This window comes from Lonchura striata, chromosome 4 (genome assembly GCF_046129695.1).
Source record: "Lonchura striata isolate bLonStr1 chromosome 4, bLonStr1.mat, whole genome shotgun sequence".
In the NCBI taxonomy this organism is placed as follows: Eukaryota; Metazoa; Chordata; class Aves; order Passeriformes; family Estrildidae; genus Lonchura; species Lonchura striata.
Window position 1 is genome coordinate 31,687,287 of NC_134606.1, and position 15,925 is coordinate 31,703,211.

General features: G+C 37.7%; 1 protein-coding gene across 1 annotated transcript in view; it reads right to left on the reverse strand.

Annotated features, from left to right (window-relative positions):
• SNX25 (sorting nexin 25) overlaps positions 1 to 15,925 on the reverse strand; it is an 80,762-nt gene that overhangs the window by 1,541 nt on the left and 63,296 nt on the right. Inside the window, exons 11-18 of the mRNA XM_021541976.3 lie at positions 14,003 to 14,134; positions 9,104 to 9,244; positions 8,431 to 8,544; positions 7,738 to 7,902; positions 4,526 to 4,643; positions 3,258 to 3,324; positions 1,941 to 2,122; positions 280 to 380 (exon numbers count right to left, since the gene is read on the reverse strand). Of these exons, the coding sequence (XP_021397651.1) occupies positions 280 to 380; positions 1,941 to 2,122; positions 3,258 to 3,324; positions 4,526 to 4,643; positions 7,738 to 7,902; positions 8,431 to 8,544; positions 9,104 to 9,244; positions 14,003 to 14,134 (1,020 nt within the window). The remainder of the gene's footprint in view (positions 1 to 279; positions 381 to 1,940; positions 2,123 to 3,257; positions 3,325 to 4,525; positions 4,644 to 7,737; positions 7,903 to 8,430; positions 8,545 to 9,103; positions 9,245 to 14,002; positions 14,135 to 15,925) is intronic.

A 15,925-nucleotide genomic window follows, 5' to 3' on the forward strand; every position in this document is an offset into this window, starting at 1 on the left:
CTGTATGAAGAAGTTAGTTTGTACCTTATGAAGTCAGGCACATTGGATATGGTAAAAGATTTCTTTTAGACAAAAACAATGCTGCTATTAAACAGTCTTTTGTTATTCAAACTTAATCAGGTGATCAAACCTAGAGCAACTGACTTATTTTAATAATAAATCTCTGCAAAAACACCCCACCCCACCCCCCCCACCTCACCCAGGCTTTAATACTGAGTGCATAGAGCTCAGTAACTTACAGGATTATGAAGTTAAAAAGCTACTTTTCTGGTTACTCACATAAAGTAGATGCTTATTAGCCTTTCTCTCTTGCAATGCATTGAACACTTTCACTACACCATGACGGGCATTTTGTTGTCCAACAAGATTCTGCAGAGTATCTGCAACAAACATTACTTCAGTTTATGTTGTTTCACTCATGCTAGGCAAAACCTCCAGCCAGAATCATCATTCTGCTACCCAAAATCATAATGGTTGGAAGAGAACTTCAAGATCATCTAGTTCAACCATAAAGACTCATAAAGAAGGGGAAACAGATCCACTGCACTTCATTGGCCCTTGGCTACAAGATACATAAAGTCCCCACTCACCAACCTTTTAAAAACACAGCTTGAAAAGGTACCCTTATTCTCCAGTTACCTAATAAAGTGTGCATCTCAGAACATTTTAAGCGTTCTAACATGATACATCAAATGCTTTTTCAGTAGTTCACCTTACTGAGTCAAGTCTCATCTCACATCATTAAACCTTTCACTTAAATACACCTTCAGCCACAAAGACCAACTTCTACAACATTTAGAACAAATATAGCAGTTTAATTGCCTTTCAATCTTCACAGAGAATACTTCCCTCAAGAAGGCAGTTAAAAGAATTCTAAGTCAATTATTTACGCTTTGGATTAAATTAGAGAATAAATAGTAATTCAGTGCTCCATCATTAATCTAAGGTGCATTCAGCTATGTTCTGACATATGGCTCCAAGCTCAGAAATGAACAGAAAATCAAATACCACAAACCAACTATGGAAAGCTATTTAGTAGCCAAGTAGATGAGTAGATAACACAGGTAGTATATGGAAGCGTTGTTTACACATCAAAATATAAATTTTGTATGCATACCTACTCCTTTTTCACAGTAAAAGTTGATTAAACTACCTAATGCATGGGGGTATATGAGATATCTAAGTGAAGCCATAAAATAGCTCATTCTCTTCAGATGGAGCAGAAAAAAAGCATCCAAGCTATATTGAAGTGCATTTCCAAGTGTTAACAGTAATGATTTTGAGTCTTTTCAGTTAGATGCCTTTGGGTTTACATGATCTCTGAGGAGTCAGAAATATGTAACTGGATTTCATGTCCTGTGAGTGGGATGGGATGGAGCATCTCAGGATTTTGCCCCAAAAACATGCTGGCTGAAAAGGCAGCTGCCCAGGCTTGGGAGATGAGGTAGGCAAAGGAAAATACTGAAAAAACACTCCATCTAGGATCTTCTGCCCAGGCTGCAGGTCACTCTAAGTGCCCTGAGACCTCCTATCAGAAATAGACAACACACAGCACAGACAGCATAGGTAGATCTCTCTCTCTCCAACTTCAAACTATAAGAGGAAGAAGTAATTGGGGTGGTGCTACTCTCCTATTTGGCAAGAAATTCCAAGTAGCAGAGCCACACATTTGCTCACAGAGAACCAGCAGAGAGAAAATTGACTGAGATTCGTTGATGAACATTATGCACAAAAATACAGCAATTTTGATTTTGCATCCACCAATAATATCCGAATCCATGCCTTTTACCAGACAGGCAAAAGAGGTAAAGACTAAGACCAAAATCATCCTTATTTATGCAAATAATCATAATTTAGAACTCTACAGGAAAATAATTTGATTAACCAGTTTCCTTACTAGTTTTTAAAACTGTGATTAAGCAGAATCAAAGTGATCTCACCTGGAATGTTTTCAAGTAGTTTTTGCTGTGCTCTCTGTTTTGTCTCTTGCTTTTGTTCATCGCTCTTGGCTCTCGGTGGTGGAGCTAACTTTCCATTTGGCCAAAAAGCATCTCGAAACACACCAATGTAGTAAACAAGCATTGGTTCACTGAACATCCAGTGTACAGTGTCACGTATTTGCCTGTAAAGAAGTGTAGAAAGGAGTCCATCAGAGCTAGTCTTTCATGTTTTACCCATATTTATTCTTTTTACTTCTCAAAGTAGTGGAAGAGATGTTCTTTTTCATGAAATTTTGCCAGTATATCTGAGTTGATTTTATTAGCGTAATAGCAGGTAATATTCAGCTCTGGGTGCTCTAGGATCTAGGTCACTCTAGATACCTGACCTAGGTCTGGAGAAGGCTGCTTTTCAATGTAATCCACAAACATCCATTTCAAATTACAAGTAATACATTGAAATACACATCAAAACTACATTTCAAGGATAGGCGCTACAAATGTTCCACCAGGAAAAGTCAGGAAAATCAGGTCACTAATAGTAGCAAACTCCAAACTAGTTGCCTGCAGAGATGTGCCTGCTAGGATAAAAATAGCCAGTTTTGATAGAAGTACAGTAAGTTCCTTCACTGATAGCAAAGCACATTACTGAAAGGATTAGAAACAGAGATAGCAGCCTCTTCTTGTGGCTGAACCAGTCACTGTAGCCTTCAGCACCAGGAGTCTAAGGTAGAGAGCAGGCTCCAGTCAGTACTGCTGCCATACAGCCAAATCCCTTTCAATCAATAAAGTCAACCTACATGTAAAAAGCTACACAGGAACTTTGCATGCAAGCTATGCTTACAAATTCTCTGCCTCTCTATCCTCCTTCAGGCGTTTCCACTTATCAGCAGGGATGAACAAATGAACCAATCAATTTAAAACTCAGTGAGTGGATCCTTTCTGAGACCAGTACAATTTACTGCTATGTAATATACATAAGAGGCTTTAAAAGCCATGTTGGCAAGTGCAAATTTAGTCACTGGACAAAGAACAGTCTGCTGTGCTGATAGAATGCTTCTAAACCAGGGGTACAGCTTTCCATGTGAGGGTGATTGCAGACAGGTATGTTCATAGCCTCAGGCAGGCCTCACCTGGCAGCATAAAGATAATTCACAAATCTGTGTTTTCTCTAATAAACATAACATAGCTGTAAATTGTGGAAAAACAAATACAGATTATCATATCCAACACGATGTCCAGATTATTTTAACCGTTCTTCTGTCAGCCTTTTTTTAATAGAATGATGATGAAAGCTCAGTTAAAGCAACAGCTACTTACTTGTTGATGGTTCTTCCAAAAGTGACTTGTACTAGTGCAATTAATGTTTTTCTGACCCACTTGAACACTAGAACAATGAAACATTTTAAAAAATAATAACCAGGAAGTTAATAACATTCCAGAATCCATGATCCTGTGCAAAACCTGCCCCCTACCTCCCATCAAATCAATCCAAACAACCCACCCCTACAGTAAACACATCGTTATAACCGTAAGATTCCATTAATTGTACAGAGGTTTCATTTTTCTTGATTACATTCCTTGTACTGTTTGCTGTATGTTTTTTAAGTCCTGCAGATTATATAAGTATGCATATAAAATGCACTCTAGGTTATACTGTAAATTTTTATATGTAAGAATATTTCAAGTTTATTGAGCAATACAACTACCCAACCCCCTTTTTCTACTACAAAAAACCCAAATGTCCTCAAACTTCCCACCTTTTTCATACCTACACTATGAAGTACACAGAGCAGCACCATTAAAATTCTGAAAACATTTTCACTCGAACCAAGCAGTCAGCTTTCCATTACAAATAAAGGAAACAAAAGTGAGTGCTTCCTAGTAATTACTGGTAAATCTTTCTTTCATACTGTTCACCATCACAAAAAAGTCTATATTTGGAAGATACATCTGCCATTTTTGGAAGGTGACATATTTTGCAATAGTTACCCTGTAAATAATTTTATAGAGCATCATGTGTGGCTGCACATTCAAATAGAAACAAAAATAGTTTTCTTTATTATCATCATTTAGTTACGTAAAAGGGGGGTGGGGGGAATCCAGTATTTAAATATACCACAATTCTAGCATAATTTTCATCATAGATGCTGCAGAACTAAAATGCATATATAATTCACTTAAAATGGATATTAAAATTATATTTCTTTGTCAGAAATATGTTCTATAATAAAGCTATCTTTCCTTCTTCAAGATTTCCTACAATCTAATGAACAGCCTATTTACAAAAGTATACTATTGTCCTTTTTTCCTTTTTTTCTATTTTTTTTCATGAAAAATTTAAAAATATTAAGTGTAAATGCTCTCCCCTACCAGTTACATTTTATTGCCATTTTTATATTGTAATTTCACTCCAAAGTTATGAACTACTAAGAATAGCTTGGTCCCAAACTGGTCATATAGATTGCAAGAATTAAGATTAAGTGCAATATAGATTGCACTTATTACAACAGCAAAAAAATCTGAATTATGAAGTGTCCTACAGGGCCAAGAAATTCCATCAGCAATTGAATAGGTTTATATCTTACTTCCTCGCAGTTCAAAAATCTCTCCAATGAGCATGAAACAAGGTTCAGCAAGAGAGTCCTTCTTCCCATCCACCTCCTCTCCGTAGTCTGACAGGTCACTGTCCTCTTCCGTTTCTTCCTAGGAAGAGAAGGACAACACAGGTGTGTATTGCAGTTCCCCAGTCTACTTCCAGAATGGATTTAGTTACTGCTATGATCTGGGGAAGGACCACAGCCAGTCCTCTCAAAAAACAGAGTTAGAGCCAAAAACTGCTGCTGGCAGGATCTGGCAAACAGGAATCTCACTAGGGGTCTTGAAAACTTCCCATTGGACTAAAGCAATGAGGGTACTGCACTGCTGGAATTACCATCACTGCTGTATCTTCTGGTTGCAGCCTTGCCCCAGTAAGCACCTCAATGCTGCCCAGATTTTCAGAATCTACTGCCTATATTGCCCCATCAACACCAGCTGGATGAAAGAAAGCAGGTGATGTGGGAGTCATGTACTGCTAGGAAACAGGTGAGAGCTGTAAGCTGGAGATGGCACTCAGTGTTTGTGACTGCAAAGCCTCCTCTGACATAACACCCATAAAAAACATTCAGGATGGGAGCTAGACAGCTGGAGCTGTTTGCAATACAAGCAGCTGGGAGAAAAGGGTAAAATCTGATTATTACACAGGGAGAAGCAAGTAGCTGGCTCCCCAGGAGAACAGACAGTGCCTTCTTCACAGCTGAAGCCACTCAGTGGGATCAGGCACTAAGCAGTTGTCCTTGAAGTAAGCTGGGAACCAAAGCCAGCAGTGGAAAGAGAACTGGCCACTAGAGAAACAAGCACTATTAGTGAAAACTAGTCCCAGGCAGAAACACAAATTGTGATACTTAGTGACCTGAGCCTGAGGATACCCAAGCTCAGGGTACGAAAGGGAGAAGAGTTATTCAGATAATCTCCCAGAAGATGACTGGGTTGAACCACCTCAATTCTGGCAGTACCATCTATTTCAGAGTGAAGAGCAGACAGCAGGTTGTTTTTCACTGTCATGAAGATTGCTTCAGGATCAGGACTACAACTCTTGTCATTACTCATGGCAGCCAACACATCCCTTTGCTTTCCTGGATCTTCCCCTGGCTGCCTATGCTTGGAGCAAAGCTAAAGAGAGGCAGAGTTGACCTCCACTGAGGCTGGGGCAATGCCCCAGTCTCTGGATCAGTAGTGGTCAGAATTATGTGCAAATTTTCTTCTTCAGCCTGGTTTTCAAAGATATCAATCATCCTTTCTTTTCATCCTCATCATTCAATCACCTAGTATTAGTTTATTTTTCTTCTAGTCAGTGAATCTCCTGTAATTTAGAAAATGCAACAATGCAACTGTAAGTTCTTACACTACAGTGCATTTTCTATCCAGTAAATTTGTAAAGCTAAAAGCCCTTCTTTCTACATGATATCAACTGCATTTTTGCTCTGATTTGGTTTTGGTCTAGAGAGCTAAAAAATTACACTCTAAAGCTAAACCTGTCCAAGGAGTTATATATAAAAGAAATTGCTGCAGTATCTAATCCTGAACACAACACTCAAGAAGTAATATTATTGCTCTGACATATATTTGAAAAATGTGAGATGAGATTAAGGGCAAAGAGAGAACTGAATGAGAGCATTCTATACTACAAAGTTCAAAATACAAACTAAACCAGGAAGTCTCAGTTACAAAAAGAACACAATTATACCAGCTTTATGTGTGGTTTAACACAACTAACTTCATATATGACTTTGTACCAAATTATTTAAGCCCAGTTTAACTGCTTTAAAATATCCAAGATGCTATCAATGGGGCAAGACTGAGCTGATCCAAAGCTCTCACTGAAAGACATGAGAGTCCAGAAAACAGCAGAGCTAATCCCAGACTGCCTCACAATCTGTCTTCCTCCATTTTATTTTATTACTTTCATTTTAGGACAATTGTATGACATATTCATAGGTTCTAAGAGTTCCCATCATCCTGTATTCTATTATATATAAGCTTAAGGAAAGAAGGGAGAAGAGAGGGAAGAGAAATGTGAAGCAGTAGCAGTTGCATAACATCTGCTTTGTTTATTTGTTCTTTCTCCTCTCACACACTGGTATTAAAAATTCTCTTTCCTTCTCCTGTATTTCCCAACTATTTCCTCTTACACACTCCCATAATACAATACCTATGCATTTTGGCTTTGTCTTGAGGATGTTTTTCAATTAAATACAAATTTCTTCACACTTCAATGATTTTATGCTACTTCTACCTATCAGGCATTTTAGTGAAAGCACTTGTACAAAGTAAAACTAGTTTCTCAAACTTTCTTTATATTTATTACTCTGAAATGAGGCACATGCATTCAGCATCTAGATGCAAACACAGCATACTTTTGTAAGGTACACATATAGGATTTTCTTATTTCTGAGATGCAAGACCACCTTTCTCCATAATAAAAGCCTAAAAGTGTACATGCTTCGCAATTTCAAATTATCCTGCATAAGACACATCTGCTCTAGACAACTACAGCATGTAAGAAATTAACTGTTTCAAATTAATTTTGTGTAACATAACTAAAAAGGGGAACAGAAACATCTCCTTGAATATTGCATTATCTGAACATGAACAATACAGAATAAAATTATATTAATTTAGTCAATGAGCTATTTTAGTCACTAATCTATTATTCAGTGCATTTTGATAAACAATGGGTTCTTATGGCTTAATAACAAATTCAACTGGTTTGCCTACATAGACTCCTACCTGCATTTGCAAATGCCCTCAGTAAGCCTGTACTATTTGCCAACAGTTTTTCGTCCAAACTAGGTCTACTTCAGAAGCTGTCCTGAAGGAAATGCAGCTGTTCTTGCCAAGATAATATTCCCAAGGGAGAATTATTTTTACCTGCCAAAACCTGAAATATGCATGTCCAGAACTCAAAAAGTGGAAAATTCTGCTGTAAAAAAATTAACAATCCCACATGAACTGCAATTTGTTTATTTACAATAGCTTACACATTTGCCTATATGCATGTACCAAAAGGGAGGAAATCTATTTTATTAATAAACATCTTTTAAATTTATAGGCAGCTCCTACTTCTAACTCTTTATTCACTTACTGTAAATTACAAATGACCTTTGGAAATATTGCCTGCCATTCAAATACTAATGACTCTCCCTGCTTATTTAGGATAAGTAATAAAATTTGGGAAGATTACTTTTCTACCACTTACCTCTTGATGAGAAAACAAATCACCAGGAAGTCGTTCTAGAAATGAGGAGAGTGAAAACGATGACTTCTTGCCTTGCACATCAATAACTTTGAGGTGCTCTGGGGAGGGGCTCAAGAAGGCATAAAGTGCTTCACTCTGGCAGAGTCTTTCATCAGAGAGTAATTTCTATGGAAAAAAAAAAAATGACACATCACAACACAGCAACACATCAATTAAATATTTCTTGTTAAGGAATAAGATGTATTGAGGCATCCAATAAAACTAATTAAATCACAGCTCAGAGGTACTGGGAGAAAAAAATTCCCTATCTCACAAAGATACTTTAAGAAACTATTTCTAAAGTACCAAACTAGTAAGAATAAAGCTTATAGTCTTACAACTTTCTTGTTTTATAACAATTTCTCATTTGTAAAGAATTTGTTGTGAAGAGTTTTAGCTGAAAGTGGCAATTAAAGGATTCATTATTTATGATTCCTTAATTAACTGAAGTTTAAATTAACTTACCACTAGAGAAATGCTTACTATCAGTCAAACTCATCTCAACTCCAGGCATTTTGGACAACTTTGACATTTATAGTGTCAAACCTTACATTTGACCTATCTGTTCTAAGCTCTTTCTTTAGGCAATAGAGAGGCAGCAGCCTCTCAGTTCTCCTGTTTAGATATCTGTTGGCTTTGTCTTTATTGTCTTACCTGCAGAAAGTTATTAAGCTGGTTCTTGGATTTCTCCATGAATTTCTGGTCTATGGATTTGAAGGGCAGCTTGCTGAGAGAAGGCAACTGAACTTTCTTTAATGATGGAAAACACTGTAAGAGAAAGGACAGGTCAGTTAAGATGTATGCAGAAAAAAGACAGGTGTTTCCGAATGGAAATGAAGAGACTCCTTTTTGCTGTCACCTCACTTCCACACCCCTCTCAAGAAAACACCTTCCCTTTCCCACTGTGGGCTGTCACATCTAAACCCTTTCCCTTTACAGCACCATTATCTATTCCTTATCAGACTGAAAGGTCAAAGCACAGTGAAAAAAAATCTCAACCTTCTCTCTCCTCAAAAGCTGTCATTTCTAATACTTCCCTAGAAGCCAGACATAAAACCTCATTCTTACAGCAGACTATTGTATGACAATGTAGAGCATATACCATTTTGAAAGGGGGTTAGTCCAGTAAAACATTATTAAGGGGGAAAAATAAATATAAACAAGTTTTATAATCCTCTGTCACAGACCAGAAATATGTAGATAGAAATCTAGCTCTAAAGGGCTAAAGGCCAAAAAGCTAGGAATAAAACTGGCAGCATGAAATTTTTATCCTTCTGACAAATTTTGGCTGTTTGTATCTCTTCCCTCCTGTAACCAGGATTCGTACCTCGCTGAGTTTGCGGTGTAGGTTCTGAAACTCATTGAGTTTCCTGGGAACAGTCCAGTTCTTAGTTTCAGCTCCACCAACTTCTTGTAAACTCACCATGACAGAGTAACAGGGCACTTGTTCTCCATTCTCTTCTAAAACCTTGTGAGGGAAGAAAAACCAGATAAGGTAATCTCTGTTGAAAGTGGAACATTTGAGCTGCCAGGTGACTTGGCAAACTCAGTCATCACTCCCACACTTCTCTTAGGATTTAAAAGCTACATATTACTTATATGTTATTATATACATATATATATATACATATATACTACAATTCCCTTAATGAACTAACCTTCACCCAAAATGCTGTGCCAGTCCTGAACCAGTCCTTCAGCTAACCTCTATTACACCTTACATACAGTTTTGCAATGCTGTCCACCAGCAGCCAAGTCTCCCTGACATGTCCTCTTCAAACAGCTGAATGGATTATTTCAGTTTTTAAGGTACCTACCATGTAGCTTTGTGACTGCTCATCAATACTCCATCTCTCCTATCTGCATTTACCTGAGTGTTCTCTTTATTTCCACCCTCCCTTCCCAGTGCTGCTGCTGAGGCTCACCCCACGCCAGGCACAGCAGCTCTGCAGCTGGGTCCAGCAACAGCTGGTGCAGTTATGGAGCAATTTCTCTGCTCACTTGAGCTCTTCTCCTTGCACAGTTTGTGGCATCCATGCACTATTTCTGGGGGACTCAGAACTTTACAAAAATACTAATGAATCCAACTACAATCCTCAGCCAGAGGAAGGAGAAGCAATAAACCACATTGTGCAAATGGAAAAACTACAGCAAAGCTAAACAATTCTTGACACAATGGCAGCAGTGGCACCACACTGTTTCTTAATTTGATATAAGAATTGACATAAGAATTGCATCCTTATGTCCTATTGGTAGCAAATTTTTATTTACTTATCAAAATAAGTAATTTGGCTGTGGAGACAGCCAAATTGATTATGAAAGACAAAAAAGGGAAATGCATAAAATATTTCACCTGAGAATGCTTGTCTTTATATACATTCAAATAATGATAAGGTAATTAGAAAATACCACTCCCAGTCTTTTTGAGCAATATTATAACTTTAAAGCTTTTAAAAAAAAAAAGAATATGTAACTAATCTAATTAGTATAAGAATAAACTTTAAAATTCATATAATTATGACACCTTTTCTGAGAGGCCTGTAGAGATCTGACAACACAATGTTATGGAAGAATAATTTGACAAGCAACTACATCACCATCATAAAAGCCATGTGGCTGAAATGTACCTTCATATTTTTAAGCTGTTCAGAGCTGTACATTGATAATATTCCCTGTGATGCATCCCTCATAAGCTGCACAAGGACCACTGGGAAGCTAATTCTGAAGCCCAGATTTCACAAATCTCTGTCAAAAAGCTGCAGCAGCACTCAGACAGAATACAAAGCACCAGTCTGAATGCCTGCAAATGTGCAGCTATTTGGAGAAGTGCCTATCTCCTGCCAGACTACTGCAGAAATAGATGCTCGAACAGCCTCCAAGATGCAGGTCAGAGAGACATGATGCAGAACAACTGGGATTGTCTGGGACAGTGCCTGCCCTGTCTACCCTGAGCTAGACTGGATCTGTGTTTGTAGGTGACCCACAAACACGTCCTGGCTGTCATTTTTCAATATTGGGCAATAAGTGTTGAAATTGCGGATTTCAGTCATGCTTATGATTTTCCATGCCAAATTTGTTCCCAGGGCAGGGGTTTGCAGGGTGTAGGGTCATCTGAAGTATAATTGTCAGGAGAGAGTCATCCCTCTGAAAGCACCTTTTCAAAATGGGAGAACTTAGTACTTCTGCTTCAAGCTATGTGCAGAATCCTCTAAATTCCAATTACTAGATGTAGACATATTACAGCTTTTTTTTTTTTTCAAGTATTCTCAAATACCCTAAAATGAATTGAAAATGTTCAGGATCTTCTTAGGAATGCAAGTTTTTATCAATTTAGGTCCTTGTTAATTTGTTTTTCCAAATTACTGAGTAAACTGGAAAACAGAAAAATTTAATGTCAGGAGATCTTTTAAACCAGGAGATCTATTCCTCTGCTGTTAGCAGACACCACCTCATAAATTGCTGTCATGAATGAATTCAAACTAGAGAGCCATATTCCTCTGATTCTCCCTTTTGCTAAGTTAAGCAAACGAAATTTTAAAGTGCTTTCAGAACCACTTCTTGTGGGAGAAGTTCCTCATTCAAATCCCCCCTTCCCTAGGGACACGAACCAGCACCTGCAAAGTGACTGTAACACTTTCTCATCCTGAGTGGCAAATCCCTCCTAATGTGTTCCAGGGCTGCATTTACCCTTGACAGACCTGCAGCCCACTCAGGATGAGCTGCACCTCTGACAAGCCACCATCATATCTACTATATCTACCCAGAGGTGCTCCAAGGCTCAGAGCTGAAGCCCAGAGCTCCTGCTGAACACAAACCTTGCATGCCAGATGGTGAGACTGTGCTTCTAATGCTGCTGCCCAAAAAATCATCCAGCTTTTTCCCAACCTTCCTAACCCTTCTCTAGCCTTGTTTTCAGTGCCGAGTACTGGGGGAAAATCACTTCCCTGCTCCTGCTGACCACACTAGTTCTGATACAGGACAGGATGCATTTGGTCTCCTTGACCACCTGGGCACACTCCTGGCTCATGTTCACAGCTGTCAAACAGCAGCCCCAAGTTCTTGTCCACTGAGCAGCTTTTCAGTCACCTCTTGTCCTTCTTGTGGCAACCACAAGAAACATGCAATTTTTTTTCCACCTTATTGAGATCTACAAACTCAATTCCTTATGAAAACAATAGATTTTTTTAAAATATGTTATGCTCCGAAATAGGTCTTTCTTTGGACAAGGGAGACAGAATGTCTGTTAAAATATTAAATGATACAAGGCCAAAACCATGAAAGCAAGTAGATCAAGTTAGTTTATTTAGCTCTAAGTTATATACCTGCAATGGGGAAGAGACACTCAGAATTACACAAGTTGTTATCATAGGCCCCTTCATTCTGCATGTTCCTACTGTATTTTTCAACCTCTGAGTCAGCCAAAACACTGAGTCTCCAAAGTAAGTTTTATCAGAACTATGAGCTACCAAAAGACACCTAGAGATTATTTACACTGATATATATATATACATATATACATATATATATATATATATATATAGAGTTCACACACATAGGCTTAGTATATTTAAATATTTAAATTACTCAAAACGATAATTTTGAACGTGGTTTTTTCCCAAGACTTAAATAATTTTTTCTTTTGTGCATTCTCTGTTAACTGATTTAGTAGATCAGTTTAAAAGGTCAATGACTGTCTATTACACTTTCAGCTCAAGACCTATAGCAAAATTTACTGGGCTTTTTTGCTAAACAGAGACAAGGTTTTCTTTCTAAAATCACAAAACTATGTTCTGGGACTGGCAACAATAAATTTTGCAGTTAGAAAGACTATGTCATCTACTCATACCCCTGAAATAATCAACTGCAGCTAGAATATTCCCAAACAATTAATTAACATAGATAACTAAAACACTCATGTTTTCTCCAGCCTACCCTTTGAAGCATGGAGCTGCAAACAGCACAATTCATGCAAGCCTATATTTAATTACCTAATCCAGTACTACTTATAGCTAAGGCAGCAAGCAATTAAAGCCTCTTCCACCCTCTCTCTAATTTAGCCAAACCACCTTCTCCTCTGGTAATGACAGGGACACTGGACAGTTGTATACAGTTAAATTTGTGCAGAAAGCTGCCATTCTGCACCCAGAGTTTACCAGATTTTAAGACCATGCTTCAAAAGCTACAAATAACTCTTAAGAAAACTTAATTTTTCAGTTCTCAATAGTGTCATTTGCAAACAGCATTAAAACAAAACCAAATCCAGATGTTTCCACATTGAGAATTCAATTTTAAAACTGGCACCTTACATTTTTTTACCTGTTGGATTTATTTCTTTTACAATGACTTTAACTGTTGACAGACCTATCACTGTCTTGAAAGAGCTTAAGACAACCAAATAAACTCCACAGCACTTACTTTTTCCCTCCAACAAAGAATTACCTCAAGAAAACTATTTGTATTCTTTTCAGGAACATTTTCTTAGTGGCATATAAAGGCAAGGCAGTAGAGACCAAATTAATCTTTAGATCTTCATAGTGATACTGTCAAGAAGATTACTTATGTATGTCAGCCTACACTCACTACATAACAAGCATTCACTGAGTTCCTTTCATGGTTAAGTGTTAATAGAGAGCCAGAAGATGGTAATACTTTTTGCTTTCATCACAATTTTTTCCATGCATTCTACAATTGTCTACCTATGCCCAAATGGAACAGAAAAACAAAAGAAAAGTAACAACTTCTTCAACTTACGGATATAAAGCACTTTCTTTCCAAGCATTCAAGCCCCTTGAAACTGTACAGCCATTAAACACAATAATACAAAACCCAAAAAGTATATGCACTGCATCTTTGAGACATAGCAGAGACACAACTGAACCCAAGTGCAACAGCATGGTAATATAGGAAGACACAGTTCTCATGAAAAACAGTGCCCCAAAGATAGCAAATTACCCACTGCCAAAGCTTGTTTATGTACATGCAGGTAATTTTTATAACTCCATTGTTACAACTCCAGTGTCTGAGGAATAGAAACTCAATGTATGGATCATAGTAGTCACTGGGGAAACAGAAGAGTTTAGAGTTCAGAAGACATTAGGGTTCTTTCCCCCACAGGTAAATTTTAAGTATAAACAGGTAAAAGGAAAGTATCTACACATTTTTCTTCTACTTTTCATACAAGTTTGAATAGACCCATAAGATAAAAAGTCAGATAAAAATCCCCTACCTCTCCTGAGACAATGAAGGCTTTCCACATGCCAAGATTCTCACACCACCAGTCTGTTCTTGCAATGTGCAGCTGAAGGTCACTGTGCTCTCTCTCCATCAGAGTAATTTCATCCTTCAGCTTAGAAACAATCTGCAGAGAAAAGTTTATTCATTACAATTGGTAGAAAAAAGTTCTGCAGTACACAAGCTTTATGTCTTTAGGGACACTGTTCTGAAAGAAGAAAAGATACAAAAGCAGAGCGAGAACAAATCCTGTGGGTAAAAAAAAAAAATCACAAGTGAGGGAATTGATGATACCTCAAACTTCTAGAGCACACAGCAATCTTAAAGGTCAACCCTCACACTAAAATAAAAAACAAGTTAGAAGTACAACTATCACACTACCAGCATAAAAGACATTTGAGATAGGATTATATATTACACATGGTATATTTTATAAGAATTTGATATTGCCATTAATGAAATACAGCTTACTAAACACATATTTATCATTTTCAGATATATATCATGCGACTGAAGAACCTAGGAATAGATTTCATTTCTAGGAAGTTCTATGATAGAAATCACTCAAAGTTATCACTTATTTCTTTCTAGTTTTGAGAAGGAAAGGATTTGTTACTGTGGAAAGCACAAAAAGTAGCCAAACATCCTTCCAGGAGACAGTATGACAAGAGAAGGTGGACATATACATAAGATGTGACATTAGAAACACAGCAAAAGCAGATGACACTTCTCCATTTTTAAATATGATATACCACTTACCCAAATGTATCAGTTCTATCACTTACACCATAAGTGGTACATTCTACAGAGCTATGGGAATTCTATCTTATTCAGAATTTTTGTCTCATGTCAGATGTAAAAATATTATCTATGTGACAGCTATATAACAATTTTCTAGCAAATACCTCACCTTCAGGATAATTTTATATTTTGCTATCAATGCTGAGGCTTCTCTACAATCCCCTTACATTTGCTACAGGAACATGCAATAAAAACAGAACAACTGGTAAGATTTTATCATAAGTAAACAGCTGTTACATTTACAAACCAAATGCTCAGATTTTACAATAATACTGGATCCATTTTACTATTCTGTTTCAGAGAGGTATCTGTTTTCCAAGAGCAAGAATATTTTAGAAACAAAATCATACAGGAAAAAAACCCACTACTTCAGTAGGGGCACAATCCCTGCCTCCCCAAGAACCTAAGTACAGAGAGAACATAGCTATTATGGTCTCAAGAATGCAAAAGGAACATAGAACATTCATGTGAATGGACCAATATATAAAAGTTTAGTTATATAGAATCATAGAAGGGCTTGGGTTGGAAGACACCTCAGAACAGCTGCAAACATTTTCAGTTGAATGCAGTACCCTCTGGCAGAAGGAAGATATGGAAGGGACAGAGGGAATGAAGCTAACCAGGGTGGCCTCAAACTCTGGTGTCCACATCTTTCTCCTGGAGGTAGCTATGCCCAGAGCTGGGGCAGCAGAGAATGAGTGGGGTGTCAACTCCTATTCAGACAAGCTTCTTAGCACTCACCCTGAGTGAAGGAAAAATGTATAAAGAAACCAGCCAGGTTCTCAGCAATGACTAATACTCAGGTACATTTTTGTCATTGCTAGCAGCAGGATTTTAGGAAAATGCCTTGGCTCCTTGTTCATCAGCAGTGAAATGCCATTACACCTGACAAGATAGGCCCAACTGCATTTGAACACCAGGCCTGTAAAATCAACACAAGTAAGTTGGCCCAAGCCATGTGCAAGTCCCTTGCTTCTCCTGAGCATATCCTCAAATTGCTTACCCTGTTTCACTTCACAAAGAGAAAAGGATATTTTTTGTTTGCCCTAGTCCAGAGATTTAAAGTTTCATATCGCTCCAAATTTTTCCTAATAGAGGAATCAGTCACTCCTAAAGG